Below are 17,248 nucleotides of genomic sequence, written 5' to 3'. Positions count from 1 at the left end.
TGGCATCACCCATGAAAATGAGCTAGCACAGTGCCTGGCACATGTAGTAGTAGGTACTCAGCTAGAAGTCAGGATGCAGCTGCCCATCCCACCCCACCCCAGAGGTTTCTCTGGGAGTTGTTCTCAGTCCCACTCGCCTCTGGGTAATGAAGGGTGATAAAAAATTGTGGTACTAACCTCTCCTGGGCTAAGCTGACCGTGCCAGGCCTGTGCTAGGAGCTTTGTATCCATACCTGTGAGTAAGCCTTGCTTACTGCTCCCATTCCCCAGATGAGTTCACTGAGGCTGCAGACCTGGAGTGGGTATGGGGAGGATAGGGCCAGCGGGGAAGGGAGTGGGAGCGCCAGCCAGCATGCGGGTACAGCAGGACCACCCACCACACACCTTAACCCCATCAGAGAAGCATCCTATCCCAGCGCGGCGAGACGCTTGAGGTTCCAGATCCAATATCTTAATCAGAGCAGGAATTCCTGAGCCGGCTCCCAGCGCCAGCGTGTCTGCCGGGGCTACCCCAGGCCGCCGCCGCCACCACCGGTACCATGGAATTCCTAGTGAACAGGACCCCCAGTGTGGGCCTGGAGCGCTGAGGGCTGATCAGGGCAGGGAGCTGGGCCTGACTGTGGCCAGTGGTCCTGTGGGCTCCAGCTCGCAGGTGGACCGGCTGAGTGGCCCAGCCAGCAGCTTGAGGACTGCTCCTGGGCTCAGTTCTGAGGCAGGGCTGGCCCGTTGTGTTTGTGGTCTTGGTACAGACCACCTGCTTGTCATCTGACGTGGCCTCTCCTTGCGTTTGCGGGGTGCTGTCTCCTGGACACACTGGACACCAGGGGCCACCACGTTCCACCCAGCAGCCAACAGTGCAGGACTCCTGCCCCCATCTAAACACCAGGTTAGGAAAGGGCATCAGATACACTCTGGAAAATTGTTGCCCAGAGAAGGGGCATCTAACCCCGGCTGGGAAAGCGGAGGCGTGGTGTTGGTCAGGGAAGGCTTCTTGGAAGAAGAGATGCCTGATCTAAGTCTTAAGGGTAAAGAGGGCTTTTCTAGGTGAAGAAGGTGGGCAGCGGAAGAGGCTTGGGCCGGTAGAGGAGGCAAAAGGAGGTCTGGAATGTTTAAGGGACTCTTCTTTCCTGCCCTGGGCCTCGCTTCTGCTGCTCTGCCTGCCTGCCATGGCCCTGTCTTTTCAGAGAAGGTGTTCCAGGCAGGGGTATAGGCAAGAGCAAAGGCTCGACAGTGGAGACAAGAAGACATGGGCTCTGACAGTGAACAGACTGGCCCCGTGGCATGGAGGGAGTCAGAGGCCAGGGCAGCCCACAGAAGGCCTTGCAAGTCAGGCCAGTCTGGGTCGTCCCCTCAGGGCAGGTGATGGAAGAAGCTGCCCGGCCCATCAGCACCTGGTCAGCTTCCCAGGGCAGCACTGGCCTGGAGGCCTATAAAATCACAGGTGAGAAAGCAGGGCTCAGCCCTCCCAGGACTGTGGCTGACGCCCCCTGGAAGCCTTCTGCGACTCCATGGAATGATCTCTCGCACAGGCAAGAAGTCTCCTCTGCCACCCCCTGCACCCTTCCCAACACGGAAGCCCAGAAAAGCCCACTGCAGTTCATGTGACTGTCACAACCCACTTCCTGGGGCCGGCCATGCCCTCCTCCTGACACTTCTCAGGCTGCAAAGGCACCCACAGGTTGTGGTGGGAAGAGCACAGGACTGGGTGTCAGGTGGCCTTGTGCCCTGTCCACTCCCCCTCCCTGGGGACAGCCTCCCGCTTCCGGAGCAGACCTTGCCTGCTCCCTGATTCCATGCTGCCATGGAAGCCCCCACTTCCCAACCCCACCACCTGCTTCAACCCTCACCTGAGACTGTGGACTCCCAAAAGGCTTCTTAGGGTCATGAAAGGAGTTGGGTCACACAACCCAGAAATCAAACTCTACCTTCCTCACCAACTTGCGGGGGATCTTGGCCCACAACTTGTCCTCACTGAGCCTGTTTACTGGTCTGCAAAATGGAGACTGCATGCCCCTGGAAGGGGCAGGGGAGGCTCAGATGAACTCAGATGCCCTCCTGGATGTCCCTTGCATGGCACAGTGCCTGGCGTAGAGTAGGTGCTCAATAAACAGTCTCCATGGTGATGGAGATGCTGCTGGTGGGGGTCATATTCCCTCACCTCCTGGCCAGACTCCTCCCTGCCTCTGACTCAGAGATCCCTTTCCTTAGTGTATTCTCCACCCTAAGGACCCTTCATTTCAAGTCCTGTCCCTTCTCAGGCCCTTCCACTGTCATGAACCTTCTGTGCCGTCATGTCGTGAGCCCCAGTAGTGAAAAGCTCTTGGGCCCGCCTGGCTCTTTGTCTGGCATCGCCCCTCAGGAAGTCGGGGACAGTAAGGAATGAACGGTAACTGATGAGGAAGATGTGGAGACTCTGATCGTGAAGATGACGATGGGGAACAGGGGCACATGAGAAAACGCCCCAGCAGAGCTGTGTCTGCTTAATCACCCGAGGGGCCAGGTGCAGCCGGCAAGTGAGCCCAGGCAGAGGGAGCAGGCGAAGTCTCGCTGAGCAGAGATGGCGCCCTGGGAGTTCTATCACCGTACTGACGCGGCCACCGAGGGCCACAGGGGCACGGCTGGAGGGGGAGTATTAGCATAGGAGGGATGCAGGCGTTCTGGAAACAGCTCCTCTGAGACAGCAGCTGCTTTCAGGATGAGCGAGGGCTTTGGAGCCATCAGACGTGGGATGGAATCTTTGCTCTGCCCCTGACCAACTGTGTGACCTGGGCCAGCCCTCTGCACCTCTCTGATCCCACGGGTGCAATTTCCTCATCTATAAAATGGATTGGTTACACCAGAGAATGCAGTGACGACTGAATCAGGCCACCTGCCTTCGATGGCTCCCTGCTGCCCTCAGGCTGGTCTTGGCCGTTCGGCCTGGCATTCGAGGCTCTGTGGTGTCCGTAGTTCTCTTTCTCCCAGGACTTCCTCCTCCCTCGTGCAGCTCCCTGCAGGGGCCACGCTTGTCCTCTCCTCCCAGCCTTTGCACAAGCTGTTCCTTGTGCCCAGAACACCCTTCCTCCTCTCAGTTCTCCCTTTCCCTCCTTCCAGCCTGGCTGTCTCCTGCTCAGTACCTTGGGGTTCAGGCCAGGTGTCACACACTTGAGAAGTCTCCATTGACTCCCAGGCAGGGTTAGGGTCCCTGCTCTGCTATGCAGTTACGTCTGTTTATGCTCGGGATCCCCCTTCCACACTGTGCAACAGGGGTTCACAGTTGGAGGTGAGGCTGGTTCTGGGCCCAAGGTCTCATTCATTGGGTCCTCTGTGGGGTGCGATGGGCCTCAGCCACATCCATGCCTGATATGATGGGGGAAGCCAGGTCTACAGGCCAGGGGGGGTGCCCAAGTGAAGGGCGTTATCTGGAGGCAGAGGGAAACCAGATTCAGAGGCAGCAGGACAGAACCCAGGATGTCAGCCTGAGCAAGGGGCCAAATCCAGGGGTAGAATGTGGAACTTGGGAAGCCCTTGGGAATTGGGGGTGGGAACCATTAAGGATTTAGAGTTTATCCCAAAGCAGCACATTTAGAGGTCAGTCTGTTTTTGATTTTCAATACTTAGCACAGCCCTGGCACATAGTAGGTGTTCAATAAATGCAGTCTGGTTAGATGGGAGGAGATAGATAGGTGGCAGATTTTTAGACATGAGCGAGTGATGTGAATGGTCAGGTAAATGAATGGTCAGGTGGATAGATGAATGAAAAGAGGGAAAGGACAGGTGGGAGGTTGGCTCAGAGAGAAGATGGATGGATGGATGGATGGATGGATGGATGGATGGATGGATGGATGGATGGATAAATGAGTAGATAGGCATGCAAATGGGTAAATAGGTAGATGGCTGGGTGGGTAGATGGCAGGATAGTTTATGGAGGGTTATAAGGACTGCATGGTTGGAAAGATAGATAGATAGATGAGTAGGTGTGTGGGTCAGTGGGTGAATGAATGAACAGTAAAATTACACGTGGCTAAATGCCCCACATCTTGCCCAGAAGCAGAGGTATGGTTTGGGTTCTGGGATTTGAGTTAATTGTCCTTCACTGGGAGAAACCAGTGCCAATGAGGCAAAGAGATCTAGTCCCAGCAGGTCTTGCAGCAATCTTCCTAATTGACTCCAATTAGGAAGTCCCCAGCTTGGACTTAGAGTGGCCTGTGTCTTATTGATTTGTAATTTATACTTCACACACATCCAAAAGGATTTGAGGTGACTTATAATATTAAACCTGCATGCAACAGGACAGTTTAAAGTGAAATGAGGGCTTCCCTGGTGGTGCAGTGGTTGAGAGTCCGCCTGCCAATGCAGGGGACACGGGTTTGTGCCCCGGTCCGGGAAGATCCCACACGCCGCGGAGCGGCTGGGCCCGTGAGCCATGGCCGCTAAGCCTGCACGTCCAGAGCCTGTGCTCCGCAACGGGAGAGGCCACAGCAGTGAGAGGCCCGCGTACCGCAAAAAAAAAGAAGTGTACCTGGTTCAACTCCTGGATCTGCTGCTTACTAGCTATGTGATGTTGGGCAAGTTGCTTAACCTCTCTGAAGCTCATTTTCCCCCCTCTATAGGAAGAAAAGGAGCAAGAGATGATGGAAGGAAAAGAAGTTGGTTTAATGGGGAAATGTATGCCTGATGATTGGATACTTAAGTGGGAAGCTTGGTATATGGGCAGGTAGATGAATGGGTGGTAGGTTATAGGGCGAGTGGAATGGTAGAGGGATGGTGTAAGTGAGAGGGTGGATGGATGAATGGCTAGTTGGACGGATGATGGGTGGATAGGTAAATGGGGACAATAATAATTCTATCTCATAGGGTGTTACGAGCATCGAAGGAGTGACAGCACAGTCATTAGCACTAAGTAAGTGCTTTGTATTATATAATATATGGAGCCATCTTGATAACAGTAACCGTATTTCCTGGAGGAAAAACCCAGACACCCAGAGGGTGTAAGCAGAAAAGAGCATTTGATGTCTGGGTAGGCTGTGGGGGGGTCGGGGCGAGGTGGGGGGTACGTGGCTTTAACAGAGGCTGGGGCTATCACAGTGATCCAGACTCTGCCCTGCCCATGTTGTACTCACAATCCAGTTGGGCTGATGAGTAAAAGTCTCAGGGCAGGGTGACAAGGGTGACAATGAGAGGTACACACAGGACTGTGGAAACCCCAGTGCTGGGGTCATCAGGAAGGGCTTCTAGGAGGGGGTGACATTTGAGATGGGTCTTGAAGGATGTGTATGAGTGTCCTGGGCAGGTCAGAAGGGCGAGGAATGTTGCAGGGAGAGGAGCGCCTTGAGTGCTGGACTGCAGAGTGGGAGGTCTGTCCAAGGGGCAGAGGAGAGATGCACAATATTTAGCAACCGCTCAGAAGGGGTGCCTACTGTAAACACCTGGGGTGCCTGGGCTCCTGCCTCGCTTAGCCAGCCCGAGGCGGGTCCCGGAAGTAACTGCCTACCTGAGTGTGTCTCCTCTTCTTTAAAATGGCTATGGCAAGGGGGACTTCCCTGGTGGCACAGTGGTTTGCCAATGCAGGGGACACGGGTTTGCTCCCTGGTCCGGGAAGATCCCACATGCCGCGGAGCAGCTAAGCCCGTGCACCACAACTACTGAGCCTGCACTCTAGAGCCGGCGAGCCACAACTACTGAGCCTGCGTGCCACAACTACTGAAGCCTGCACGCCTAGAGCCTGTGCTCCACAACAAGAGAAGCCACTGCAATGAGAAACCCGCGCACCGCAACGAAGACCGAACGCAGCCAAAAATGAATACAAATAAATAAATAAATTTATAAAAAAATTAAAAAGCATTGGACAAATGCTGGCTGTGAAAGGCAGCCTGGTGTATCAGGAAGACTCAAGGGCAATAGAAGTGAGTTCAATTTCTGACTTGCTGTGTGACCTTGGCCAAGTCACCTAACCTCTCAGAGCTTCATTTTCCTTCTGTATAAAATGGGACCAGTAAGAGTAACAGACATCCCTCAGGGTTGTCGTGAGGACTGACAGCTCTTCTGTGTGCAGGGCCATTCCCGTCCCCGCTTCCCCTCTTTCCCTTCCCCAGAAAGCCCTGGTGTTCATTTACCGCCCCCCCCCCCGCCCCCCAAGCAACCCCTTCCCAGACCCCCATCCATCATCCTGTCCTTTGCGGAGGTTAAGTGGGTCCCCAAGCAGCGAATCCAAACTCTCCCAAAGCCCCGGCCGCACAATGCGGCCTGCTGTTAGCGAGCACCCCGGCTGGCCCGGAGGATTGGGTTTCAGCCAGGCGGCCGGCGCTGGCGGATGCCCAGGCCAGCAGTGGGCAGGCGGGGGACAGAGTGGAGGAGCCGGCGTCGTGGGGACTCCTCCGGCCAGGCCTGAGAAAACAAGAACAGGCTCCAGGCAGGCAACCGAGGCAGAGAAGGGCCTCCGAGCGGCAGGAGGACAAGTAGGGGTATGTGCTGGGAGAGTCGTTGGGCAGAAGGATTTTACATTAGCTGGGTCCCCTTTCCGTGAGCCTGGGGGCGGAGCAGGGGGGCCGCGCCGGAAAAATACCAGGCTGCCTCTTGGCAGGTTTCACCTTATAAGACCCATAGCCTTCTCAGGGCTGCTCTGGCATCACCACCCCCTACTTGGTTGCTTTGGACCAGTGACCCCAAGACCCTCTTAGCCGCTGTTCCTCACCTGGTTTTCAGCGGAGAGACCACGGGAAACCCAGTTGGGCTGATGGTTCAAATCCAGCTTTGCTGCTTTTTGGCTGTGTGTCTTTAGGCAGGTCTCTTAGCCTTTCTGAACTCAGTTTTCTCATCTGTACAATGAGGATAACAGCACAAGCCTTGCGGGGTGTGCAGAGTGCTCAAGACCTGGCATTGAGGGCATGGTACACAAATGCTCTGATTTTTTCCTCTCCCATTTGCGAGGCATCATAACCTGGTAGTTTCTGGGCTCAGACCGAACAGGTCCCATCCTGCCCTGCCCCTTACTGGCTGTGTGGCCTTGGGGGAGTCCTTGATCTCTCCAAGCCTTGGTTTCTCCATTACTTCCTCTGGGAGGTCGATGAGACAGGGTCAGTGAAGCCCACTGTCTTCCTGTGTGAGTGTTAGTGATTTTCACTGTTGCCTTCGTATGGCCCAGCCTTTGCATTTTATAAAGACCTTTGCAGCCAGTTCCTCCTTGGATCCTCTGAGCAACTCTGTGAGGTACACAGAGTGAGGATGTTGTGATCCCCATTTAATAGAGGAAGAGACTGAGGCTCGGAAGGGTGAAGTGACTTCGCCCAATTACCTAGCTTATCAATGGCCTTGAACTTTATCTGCTGATTCCTGACTGTGGCCTCCTCTCAGAATTCTAATATGGGTTGTGGAAAGAAGGCTCCAACTCCCAGCCACTGATAGCCCAGGTCTGGCCTCCAGGCTGTGGCTAGCATCTCACCAGGCTGTGGTGGGGTAGACGGGCTTGTGTTTGAATCACCTCAGCCTCATTGGCCCCACCAGGGAGCAGCCAGAGCTGCTGGGAAGGGTTCAGAGCAGCATCTGAGGCTTGGGTCATGTGCCAGGCTGAAGGGCTGCCTGGGCTGTGGGCTGCTGGCCAGTCTGGGACAAAGACCCCAGGGAATAGCTACGAGGTGTCTGTCCATCTTCAGGATCGACCATGTTCTCAGGACAGACCATGTCACTACTCTCCTCAGGGACCCTCTATAGCTCCCCATTGCCCCATTTTGGATCTTTGGGACAAGATTCAAACTCCTTAGCTCCACATTTGAAGCCCTACAGGTCTGGCCCCATTCCAAGCTAACAGATCCATCTACATAGCGTTTTGCTCCCATCCCATGGGACAGACACCCCAGCATGATGCAGTGGTTAAGAATATGGGCTTTGGTGCAAGGCAGATGCAGCTCTGCCACTGCCCGGCCATGAAAACCTTGAACAATCTCTCCTAACTTTAGTTTTCCCATCTGTAAAGGGAGATTCAATAAAGTACCTACTTTATCAATAGTTACGATGCCATGAGATAATGAATGGCAAACCCTTAGCCCAGAGCCCTGCATTGAGACCCCGTCCTCAGGTTTTACTGTTGCCCAAACTGCCCGTCAAGTTTCATACCTCCGTGCCTTTGATTCTGTCACTCCCTTTACATGGCATGCCCTTCCCCTCTTCTCCCAGCTCAAATGCCACCTCCTTTGAGATGCCTTCGCTGATTCCCTGGTCAAAGCTAATCCTTTCTTCCCTTGGGTCCCCTGGCTCGCGGCCCGGACCAGCTGTTTCACTCTGCCTCTCCCTGTAGAAAGTTCACGCATCAGGCACTAGTCTGGAAGCTCCTTGAGGGAAGGACCTGCTCACCTGTTTCTGTGTCCCCAGTGCTCAGCACAGGGCCTGGCTCACAGGAGGTAGAGTAGATGTGTGTTGAATGACCATGATCTTGTTACTTAACCCAGGAGAACTCAGGGACAGCTGCCAGGAAGAAAGAGCCTTTGAGTTAAGTTTTGGAAGAGAAGTTAGCCAGGCTGTAAAGCTGGAAGGGCCAGACATTCCAAGCAGGAAAATTGGGAACAGTCAAGTCACCAAGGCCCAAGGAAACATAGTAGCTTCTGCAAGCAGAAGGAAATTCAGGATGGCTGGACACTGCTGGAAGTTAATTAGCTGGCCCAGCCAGCAGGGGCCTTGAATGCATTGTTGAAGAGCTAGCACTTTATCTCGCTGACAGTGGGAGCTCTGAAGGGCATTAAGCTCAGTTACGACATGATCAGACATGGCCTTTAGAAACCTCACCCAGCTTCCATGTGCAGATCGAATATATCTACTGTGTATCAGAACCAGTTCTCAGTGCTAAGGTTACAGTGGTGAGGGAAACAGACACAGTGCTCCCCCAGAATGAGGGCCCTGGGAGACTGGAGATCAACAGGACTCACCTGCATGATGTCACTTAATTCTCACGTGACCCATTTTACAGATGGGGGAAACTGAGGCCCAGAGAGGAGGACGATCTTGCCTGCAGTCACACACTAGCACTTGTCAGAACCAAGGTTCTAGCATAGACAGTCTGCCCCACTCCCCTGCTGCCCTCCCGCCTCTTTCCCCTCCTGTCCTTACACAGGGCCATATACAGGGAGAGCATACAAAAAGTCCTGGTGCGTGCACGCGCGCGCGCTTGTGTGTGTGTGTGTGTGTGTGTGTGTGTGTGTGTTTTAAGGCTGTAGCTGCAGCCTCCTAAAAATAACACAGAGGAAGAATGAGACACACGTGGGTTCAAATCCCAGCCCTGCCTGTGAGCCTTTGTGTAGGCCGCTTCACTTCTCTGATGTCAGTTTCCGCATCTGAAAAATGGGGCTAATAGTGTGTACCCCTCTGGTTGCCATGAGCCTGAGTGCCCAGCTCATTGCCTAGTACATGGTAGGCGTTTAATGAATGTTCCTCCTCGTGTGTTTGGAACTCTCACCTACTGTCATTAGTGCAGATGAACAGTATCTGTGGCCCTAGAGAAGTATGACCCAAGAGGGAGGTCAGACAGAGCTGACCAGGGGTGGGTCGGGGAGCAGAGGACGACCACCTACCCCAGCCTGAAAACAGAGCCCCGCGAAGCCACCCTCCTGTTGGCCCAACGCTAACGACTTCATTGTGTCTCCCCTTTTAGCTCAAACATTTCTGAAATGTGCACTGCTCATTCACACATAGCCAGAGGGGTCTTTGGGCCTCCCCGGCCTGTGCAATTGGGGCCTCCTGATTGCTTCCTTCTGTGCAGTCTCCAGGAAGCAGAGGGGGTGCGGGAGCAGTGGGGCAAGGGCCAAAGCCTCTCCCAGGGCCCAGACCCTGTTTTCCCACCCTGTTTTCCCACTCTGGGCTGGTGGCTGGAGGCCCTGGTTCCAGCTTTCAGCTGGATGCTAAGCATCTTGTCCACAGAGCCTCAGTTTCCTCATCTTCCTACTGGGATTTTTTAATGGTCACTTAGAGCATCCAGGGCTTGGGAACTGGACATTCGCAGGGCTAGCTGGGGTGGGAGTGCCCAGAGGTGAGTGGAAGGGCAGTGTCAGGCAGGATGGGGGGTGTGGACGGCACCAGGGGGGCTGGGAAAGATGTGGGCAGGTGGGTGTGGTCCAGCAAGGGGGCCTCCGAGAGCCGCTGACCTTTACTGGGCAGTTCCTGCTCCAACTCTCCAGCTCAGTCCTCAGCTCCCACCACTCCCTGCCCCCCACACATCTATTCCCACAAACCATGCTGTTGTCTCCTCCGTACCTTTGCCTCTGTTGTCCCTTCTGCCTTGCATAACCTTCCCACTCAGCCTCTCCTAACTCCCTTCTAATTCATTCTTCAAGCCTTTATCCATGTCACTTCCTCCAAGAAGCTGTCTTGCATTGTTTGTTTTCTTCGCCTTCTGTACCCGATTCCCATCACACACAGTACCCCATACACGTTCCCGTTGCGGTCTTTGTCACATCATGTGGTGATTAATCAATCATCTGTGTACAACAAAAGTGGCTTCCCCTGCACACAGGATTGTCTTTGTCACAGTGGGGATGGGGATGGGGACATTTCCAGCAGTTCACAGGCAGCTTGGTGGAGCCTAGTGGTCCCCAAACTGTAGGAAGTGAGATGATGTTAGCTAGTTTGCAGACGAACATTTTTAATTGTAATGGTCTTATGTTTATTTTCTTTCCTTTTATGGCAAGTGATATTGGTTTACCATTTGTAATAATGATAACCTTTTTCCTCTTTAAAATGCACTTAAGAGAAAAAAAAGAGAAGAAATTTTGTAATTAAATAACAGTGCAGGCTGTAGGTGGAAACAGCTGAAGTCATGGATGGTGTCCTGATGGAGCATGTGTTCAAGCCGTACAGTTTTAGGGGAGGGAAGGGGATTTCAGCCTTCAGCTGAAGACCTACTAAGTGTGAAGCCCTGTGCTGGGTCTTGGGGCAGGTAAAGAAGGTGTAGAAGGGGAGAAGATCAGAAAGAACAGTGTGTGTGAGAGAGTACCAAACAATCTGCAGCTGGAGCACCGCGTGTGAATGGAATAGTTGTGTGACCTTGGGCAAGTTCCTAAGCCTTTTTAAGCCTCAGTTTTCCCATCTGTGAAATGGGACAGTATCAACTATCCCTTGGCATCATTGTGAGAATGTTGGTAAGGGTTTCTGGCTCCTAATGGACAGGGTCTCTGTCTCAGTGAACGTGAGTTCTCTCCCTCTGTAGGTTTTTGAGATCAGAGGAGCAAAGTCTGGGGTGTTACAGGGAGGAGGGAAGTGCTGGTGATGGAAACAGGGCTTGGCTTTTTAAACCCACCCAGGTTCCTGAGGCAAGAACTACTGACCGCAGATTCCCCGGGAAACTGAGTTTGACTTTGGGGCTTGGTTTGAGAGGAACAAAGAGGAAACCAGGGCATCCCAGGAAAGCAGCACCAGATGGGCCAGGAGGGGCTCCCCAGAGGCCGCGGCCCTTGAGCGAGAGGCTGATGTTTGTCAGATGTTGGCAAGCGTGGTCTGGGGTGTGGCGGGAGCTGCTTGGACTCGCCTTCACTTGCAGGGCCACCTAACGAGCCCAGAGGAAACGCTGGGTGTGTGCAGGCGCTGGGTCGGCCACAAAGCACCACACTCGGTCTAAGAGAGAATAGCTGCCGCTTATTGACGATCTGCTTTGCGCTGGGCTGCAAGCTAACAGACCTTCCGTCTCCTTGCGTCCTCCTGTCCACCCTCGGAGGGTATAATGGCCATTCTCCAGGTGAGGAAACTGAGGCTTACAAAGGTTGCCTGTCCAGGGTTACAAGGCAAGTGGGTGGCAGAGCGGGTATTGGAATTGAAGTCTGACCTCCCGACCCCAGTTGATCTGCTCTGCTTAGCTGCCTCTTTTGCAGAGGGTGGAGGGAGGTGTCGACATGGAAAGGCAGAAGGCCAAGGGGAAGTTGTAGGGAGAACACCCCGGGGTTCCCTCCTGCCACGGCCCCAGGGGCAACAGCTTTCCCAGAGACAGCCTTCAAGGCAGAGCCCAGGATCAGCTTGGTGAGAAGGGAGCCCAGGAGGTGCCGGCCTTCTGTGTCCTTCCCAGGGGACATGCAAGCTGGACCCTCCTTTTCGCCCCTTCTTGCTGTGAACCAGCCTGCCCATGGACTTCCTGTCCTTCTGAGATCCTCCCCTTGCTGGTTCCAGATGCGGTGGGAGGCTGAGGGGGGGAGGGCAGTGGAACCCCCAAGCCTGAGCTCCCCGGGAGCCCAGAGTTTGAGGACCAGCCTTTAGTGCGTGACTTTCGGCAAGTCATTTGCCCACTCTGGGCCTGAGTTTCCACCCAGGCGATGGGGATGTCAGTTCACAGGCCCTTCTCTGGGCTGTGGAATCCTCTAGTGCTTGGCCTCTGGGTCAGCCCAAGAATCCAGCCAAGGGGTGGGGCCACCTGCTTGGCAGCTCGCCTCCCCCGCCCGACCCCTTTCTGGTCCCAAGCAGAGTCTCCTCTCTCCCTTGTTCCCCACGGCTCCCAGCAGCTGTTCCTCGGTCCCAGGCAGAGAGCCCGGCTTGGCGCGTCTCTGGCTGAGGCCGATGAGAGAAAACAGGTTAAAAGTTCAGCCCTTGTTCTCTCCAGGAGGAAAAATCTGTAGCATTCGGAGTGTGAAAAAGAACCCTTTTTTTCAGCTCCAAAGCAGCACAATACAACTTCCCTCCAATTTGCCATCAGAAAGATGCCCTTGGCACTGGACTCCACCGTCCCTGGCACCGTCCTCCCCCCTCGCCAGCCCCCAGTGCAAAGGGACACAGTGACCGCAGACACAAGCCACAGGCGGTCATGAGGACACTGCCACATCCTCCCTTGTCAGCTCACAGGTCTGACTGGGGTCACCTCTGGCTAAATGCTTCCTTCTCTCCCACCCTCCCATCCATACCTCCCCTACCCTAGTTCAAGACCTTGTTACTCCCATGTCGACCTTCACAGAGACCTGGACACTGTGTACCCTGCCCCCACTCTCTCTGCCCTAGTTCATCCAGCCCAGGCCATCAAACTAAGTGTCTAGAAGTTTATAGGGTAGGAAGCAGGAGACCCTCACCTCCCACTCTGCCACCAACTCCTGTGTGACCTTTAGGAAGTCTCTTCCCCTCTCTGTGCCTCAGTTGCCCTATTTCTAAAATGAGGCAGTTAGGCTAGACCAGGGATAGCATCTCAAATGGTGGGTGTTAGTCTCCTGGAGCACTGTGGTGAGAAGCATTGTGTAGCCGCAGAGTGTGTGGATTGATTAGTGATGTGTCCTGGGCACAGAATTGGAGCATAGCTGCAAGCATGCCTCTCACTCAGTCTCGCTGATCTAGGTGGTGTGGAAGGTCCAGCTGTGATGCTCTGGGTCTCTCCGCCTACCCTCTCACAACTATTTGTATTCCTACCCCATCTCCACTAGCAGACTGTGAACTGCTCCATGGTAGGGCTTTGCTAGTCACCATTTTTTCCCTCAGGGTATCCAGTACAGTGCTTGGTACATAATGGGCATCAGGATATAGCTGGTGATTGAATACTTGAGCAATTTAAATCTTCTCAGTGCACTGTAGTTCAGTTCAAAAAGTATTTTGAATCCCCTGTGGCAGGAAAGGGGTAGAGGGAGGGGTGCTGAGCCTGATCTGGGCGTGATTGGGGATCTCTCTGGCCCTGTGGGTCTCCTTTGTCATTGGCTGTATGGTTCTTTTCCTCCAGCTGCTGGAATAAGGGGAGGCAAGTGGGGCCTGGCTGGTTCAGAAGCTGATCTGAGTTTCCTGAACCCCCAGAGGGCAGGTGATGGTCTGGCCCCACTGGACACAGTGCTCACCCCTTAACACCCCTCCATCCCCAGGGCCCTATCCTAGGGGCAGAGTTGGCTGAACCCTAGGGGAGGGGGCCCAGGGTTGAGGACACAGTGGAGAACCCCAAGTTCCTGGAGAAGGGGGAAAGGTATCCCTCACAGGAGGTGTGGGCCAGAGGGCCAATGTGGGATAACTGATGCGGCTTGGCTGGGACCCAAGGGAGGCCCCTGTAAGGCCAACATTCCAGTTCTGAGAATTTGATGCAAGTGGAAAAGCTAACAGAACCCTAAGTCTGAAGTTAAAATTTGAGATTTCCTGAGGACTCTCTGAAACCCATCCAGGAGACCCCAGACTAAGACCCTTCCCTACCAGTAAAGGAGCAAAGGGGCAATACCTAGGTTGGAGGGATGTGATTAGCTAAGAGGGTGGGGCATAACCCTGTGTGAAAGGGCTGGAGTTGGACCTTAAGGGGTGGAGTCTAGAGGAATAGAATCAGATGATTGGCTGGAGTGTGTGAGTGGGCGGGATTATGGAGTGACAGGCAGGACCTAAAGGGAGGGTAGTCTATAGGGTTAGATCCAGATGATTGTTCGGAGCAATGGAAGTAGCGCTCTGTAGAGCAGGCCCTCAGGAGGTAGGTTCTTGGTGATTGACGGTGCTTCATAGGCAGCTCAGTGATGACTCTTTGCTGTCTCCACAGAAACGCTGATGGACTCAACCACAGCGACGGCGGAGCTGGGCTGGATTGTGCATCCTCCATCAGGGGTGAGTCAGTGGTCCTCAAACCCTGCCTGGTCTCCCAGGATACCTCGGGTTCTGCTGCAGGGCCCAGATGCCCCGCCTCCCCCACCCCGCCGAATTCCAACCCCTTCTCCTCCTTCAGGTCCCAGGACGTGGCCTCTCATTGCCCCACCCTGCTGGTCCCCTACCATTGATGGAGTGCTAGTTACCATGACAACATGCTGGATGCTTTCAGACTTTATCCCATAGAATTCTAAACGGGAGGCTGAGGGAATTCCCTGGCGGTCCAGTGGTTAGGACTCTGCGCTTCCACTGCCGAGGGCCTGGGTTTGATCCCTGGTTGGGAAACAAAGATCCCACAAGCCACAGAGCGTGGCCAAAAAATAACAAATAAATAAATAAATAAAAGCGAGGCTGAGAAGTGGTACACGCAGTACCCCCATTTTATAGATGAGGAAGGTGAATTGTCATTTCCTGAGCACCTACTGTGTGTCGTACTATATCAAAGCACCTTTACATCATCTCCAGTCCTATGGGGAGGAATCCCCTCCATTTTACAGGTGCGGAAACTGAGGCTTGGAGAGCTGTAGCCACCTGCCAGGGACCCTATGGCTAGTAAGTGATGAGGGCTCAGGTTTGCATCCAGGGCTGTGACCGAGTCTTCTGGGTCCCTTTTCTGGGTCCCCGTAACACTAGGCTCCCCCTTCCTGAGCTCTTATCATCCCACTGCCTTGGGTCCAGTGGTCTGAGCCCATGGAGGCTGCGAGCTTCCCGAGAGCAAGACCAGGCACAATTTGAGATTCCTCTTTCTTCCCATAACAACCAGCCCAGCAGTTACATAGAGACTGTGGGGTCAGACACTCCTGAAATTCTGTCCCAGTTCTGCCACTCACCAGCTGTGTAATGTTGGGCCAGTTCCTTAACCTGTCTGAGCTTTAGTTTCCTCATCTATAAAATGGTGATAATCATGTCTTCCTCATAGGACTGTTGTGAGGTTCTCCTGCAACGTGTCTAGCACGGTGCCTGATGTAGAGTGGGCTCCAAGTGACAGGTAGCTATAGTAACTGTCACCGTCATCATTGTCAGTTCTAGTATCATTCCCTCCTCATCCCCCTGGTCTCTGGGGAGGGCTCTGGGCTCCCACAGCCCATCCCTTCCCTTCCCCCCATCCCAGCTCCTCCGCCGGGACTCAGCTGCTACCCCAAGGAGCTGCATCCCCCCACCCCCCTCAGGTCTGTGCTCTCAATAGGCAGGGCCCCAGGGTCAGGCCTCTTTCTGTGGCTCTTTCTTGTCACCAATTTTCCATCTGTGAAGGCGACTGGGCGCACATCCCCACCCTGCCAGTAATGAGGCCAGGCTGGGCTGCAGGGCCCCCGGACGCAATTATTTGGGGTGTTTAGGCTGCAGGGCCTCTGCATGTTAATTAGAGAGAGGGGAGAAAGGCAGACTGCTCTAATTAAGTGCTCTAATTAAGTTCCGAAGAAGAGCAGTGATTGAAACAAGGGGCTGACTTTGTCACATGGTGCCACAAAAAAAAAAAATTAAATGCAACGTAGGGAGCTTCAGAGCCACCACTGAAGGAGCGGCTGGGCCAGCTCAGCCTTCCCCACGCACGCTTGCCCTTCACAGCATCAGCCCTCCCTGGGCTGGCAGACACCACCCCGCCCTGTGCAGACTTGGCCTGGAGAATCTGAGGGAGGCAAAAGGACAAAGAGGGTGACACCTCTCCCACCACTTGCCCCCGTCCCCCCTCAAAGTCACATTTGGCAGTTGGGGAAATAGAGCCCCAGAGAGGGGCAGTGACTTGCCTAAGGCCACACATCAAGTTAGCAGAGCTGGGACAAAACCCAGGACTCCTGGGCCGCTGTTGGGTCCTCATGTTTCAAGACAGTGCGGACAAGCATGGGTCTGGGTCTGGGTCTGGGTCTGTGTGACCTGGGTCAGGTGACCTCGCTTCTCTGGTCTCTACTCCCTCATCTAAAATAGAACTAACCCTACTTACCACATGTGATAATCATGACAAAGAAATGAGATCCTGTTACAGCACCCACCCTTGGCCCAGCATAGGTGAGTGGGGTTCACTCTGCTGTTGGGTCTACCCCAGATGCAGCCAGCCCAACACCAAGGGGGGCACAGGAGAAGGAGGGGATGGGTGGCTGAGCCCAACAAGCTCTCAGTCCCGCTGTGGAGACCAGACCAAGAGGGCCGGGGGTGCCCGGCACTTGTCCAGGCAGGTTGTCCCCGAGGGCCCAAGGGAGGGTCGGTGAATGCGAACACTGCAGCTGGAGGGAGAGCCCGTGGCAAGAGGTTCCAGAGGATGGACAGAGAGACGAAAGGTGCTCGAGGGGTCACAAAAGTGTGAACAAAGGCGCAGCCTATGAGCGAGCTTGGCCTGTGAGCGTCTGTGGAGGGAACATGGCCTGTGCCCTTCCATTTCCAACTTTCCATGGCCCTGCCCAGCCCCTTCCAGCCGGGGGGCTTGGGAACTCGCAGCTGGGTGAGAGCCCAGGCCGGGGCCCAGTGAAGCGCCGAAGTGCGGACCCCAGGCGGGAAGGCAGGAAGGTGTCCCTCCAGGCACCGTCTTAGCCACTTAAGGCCCCAGAGCAGAGCTGCTCTCATGGGGGAAGGCCTTGTCTTCCTGTTATGGGGGTGAGGGCTCTTCTTCCATTGGACTGGGAATCCCCGAGGGCAAGGACTGTGTCTCCCTGATCAGACAGGGAGCTCCCGGCAGGCAGAATTCCTGTGTCCCCCATCAGACTGGTAGCTCCCCAAGCGCAAG

The 17,248-nt window shown here is 54.6% G+C and overlaps 1 protein-coding gene across 2 annotated transcripts in view; it reads left to right on the top strand.

Annotated features, from left to right (window-relative positions):
• Positions 1-17,248, top strand: part of EPHB2 (EPH receptor B2) — a 186,947-nt gene that overhangs the window by 49,707 nt on the left and 119,992 nt on the right. For both annotated transcript variants that reach the window (XM_004272520.3, XM_012533953.3), the window contains exon 2: positions 14,429-14,493. In XM_004272520.3, the coding sequence (XP_004272568.1) occupies positions 14,429-14,493 (65 nt within the window). The remainder of the gene's footprint in view (positions 1-14,428; positions 14,494-17,248) is intronic.

Source organism: Orcinus orca, chromosome 1 (genome assembly GCF_937001465.1).
Source record: "Orcinus orca chromosome 1, mOrcOrc1.1, whole genome shotgun sequence".
NCBI classification, from domain to species: domain Eukaryota; kingdom Metazoa; phylum Chordata; class Mammalia; order Artiodactyla; family Delphinidae; genus Orcinus; species Orcinus orca.
Note: the sequence above shows the minus strand (reverse complement) of the source record. Positions and strands in the feature narration are given on the sequence as shown.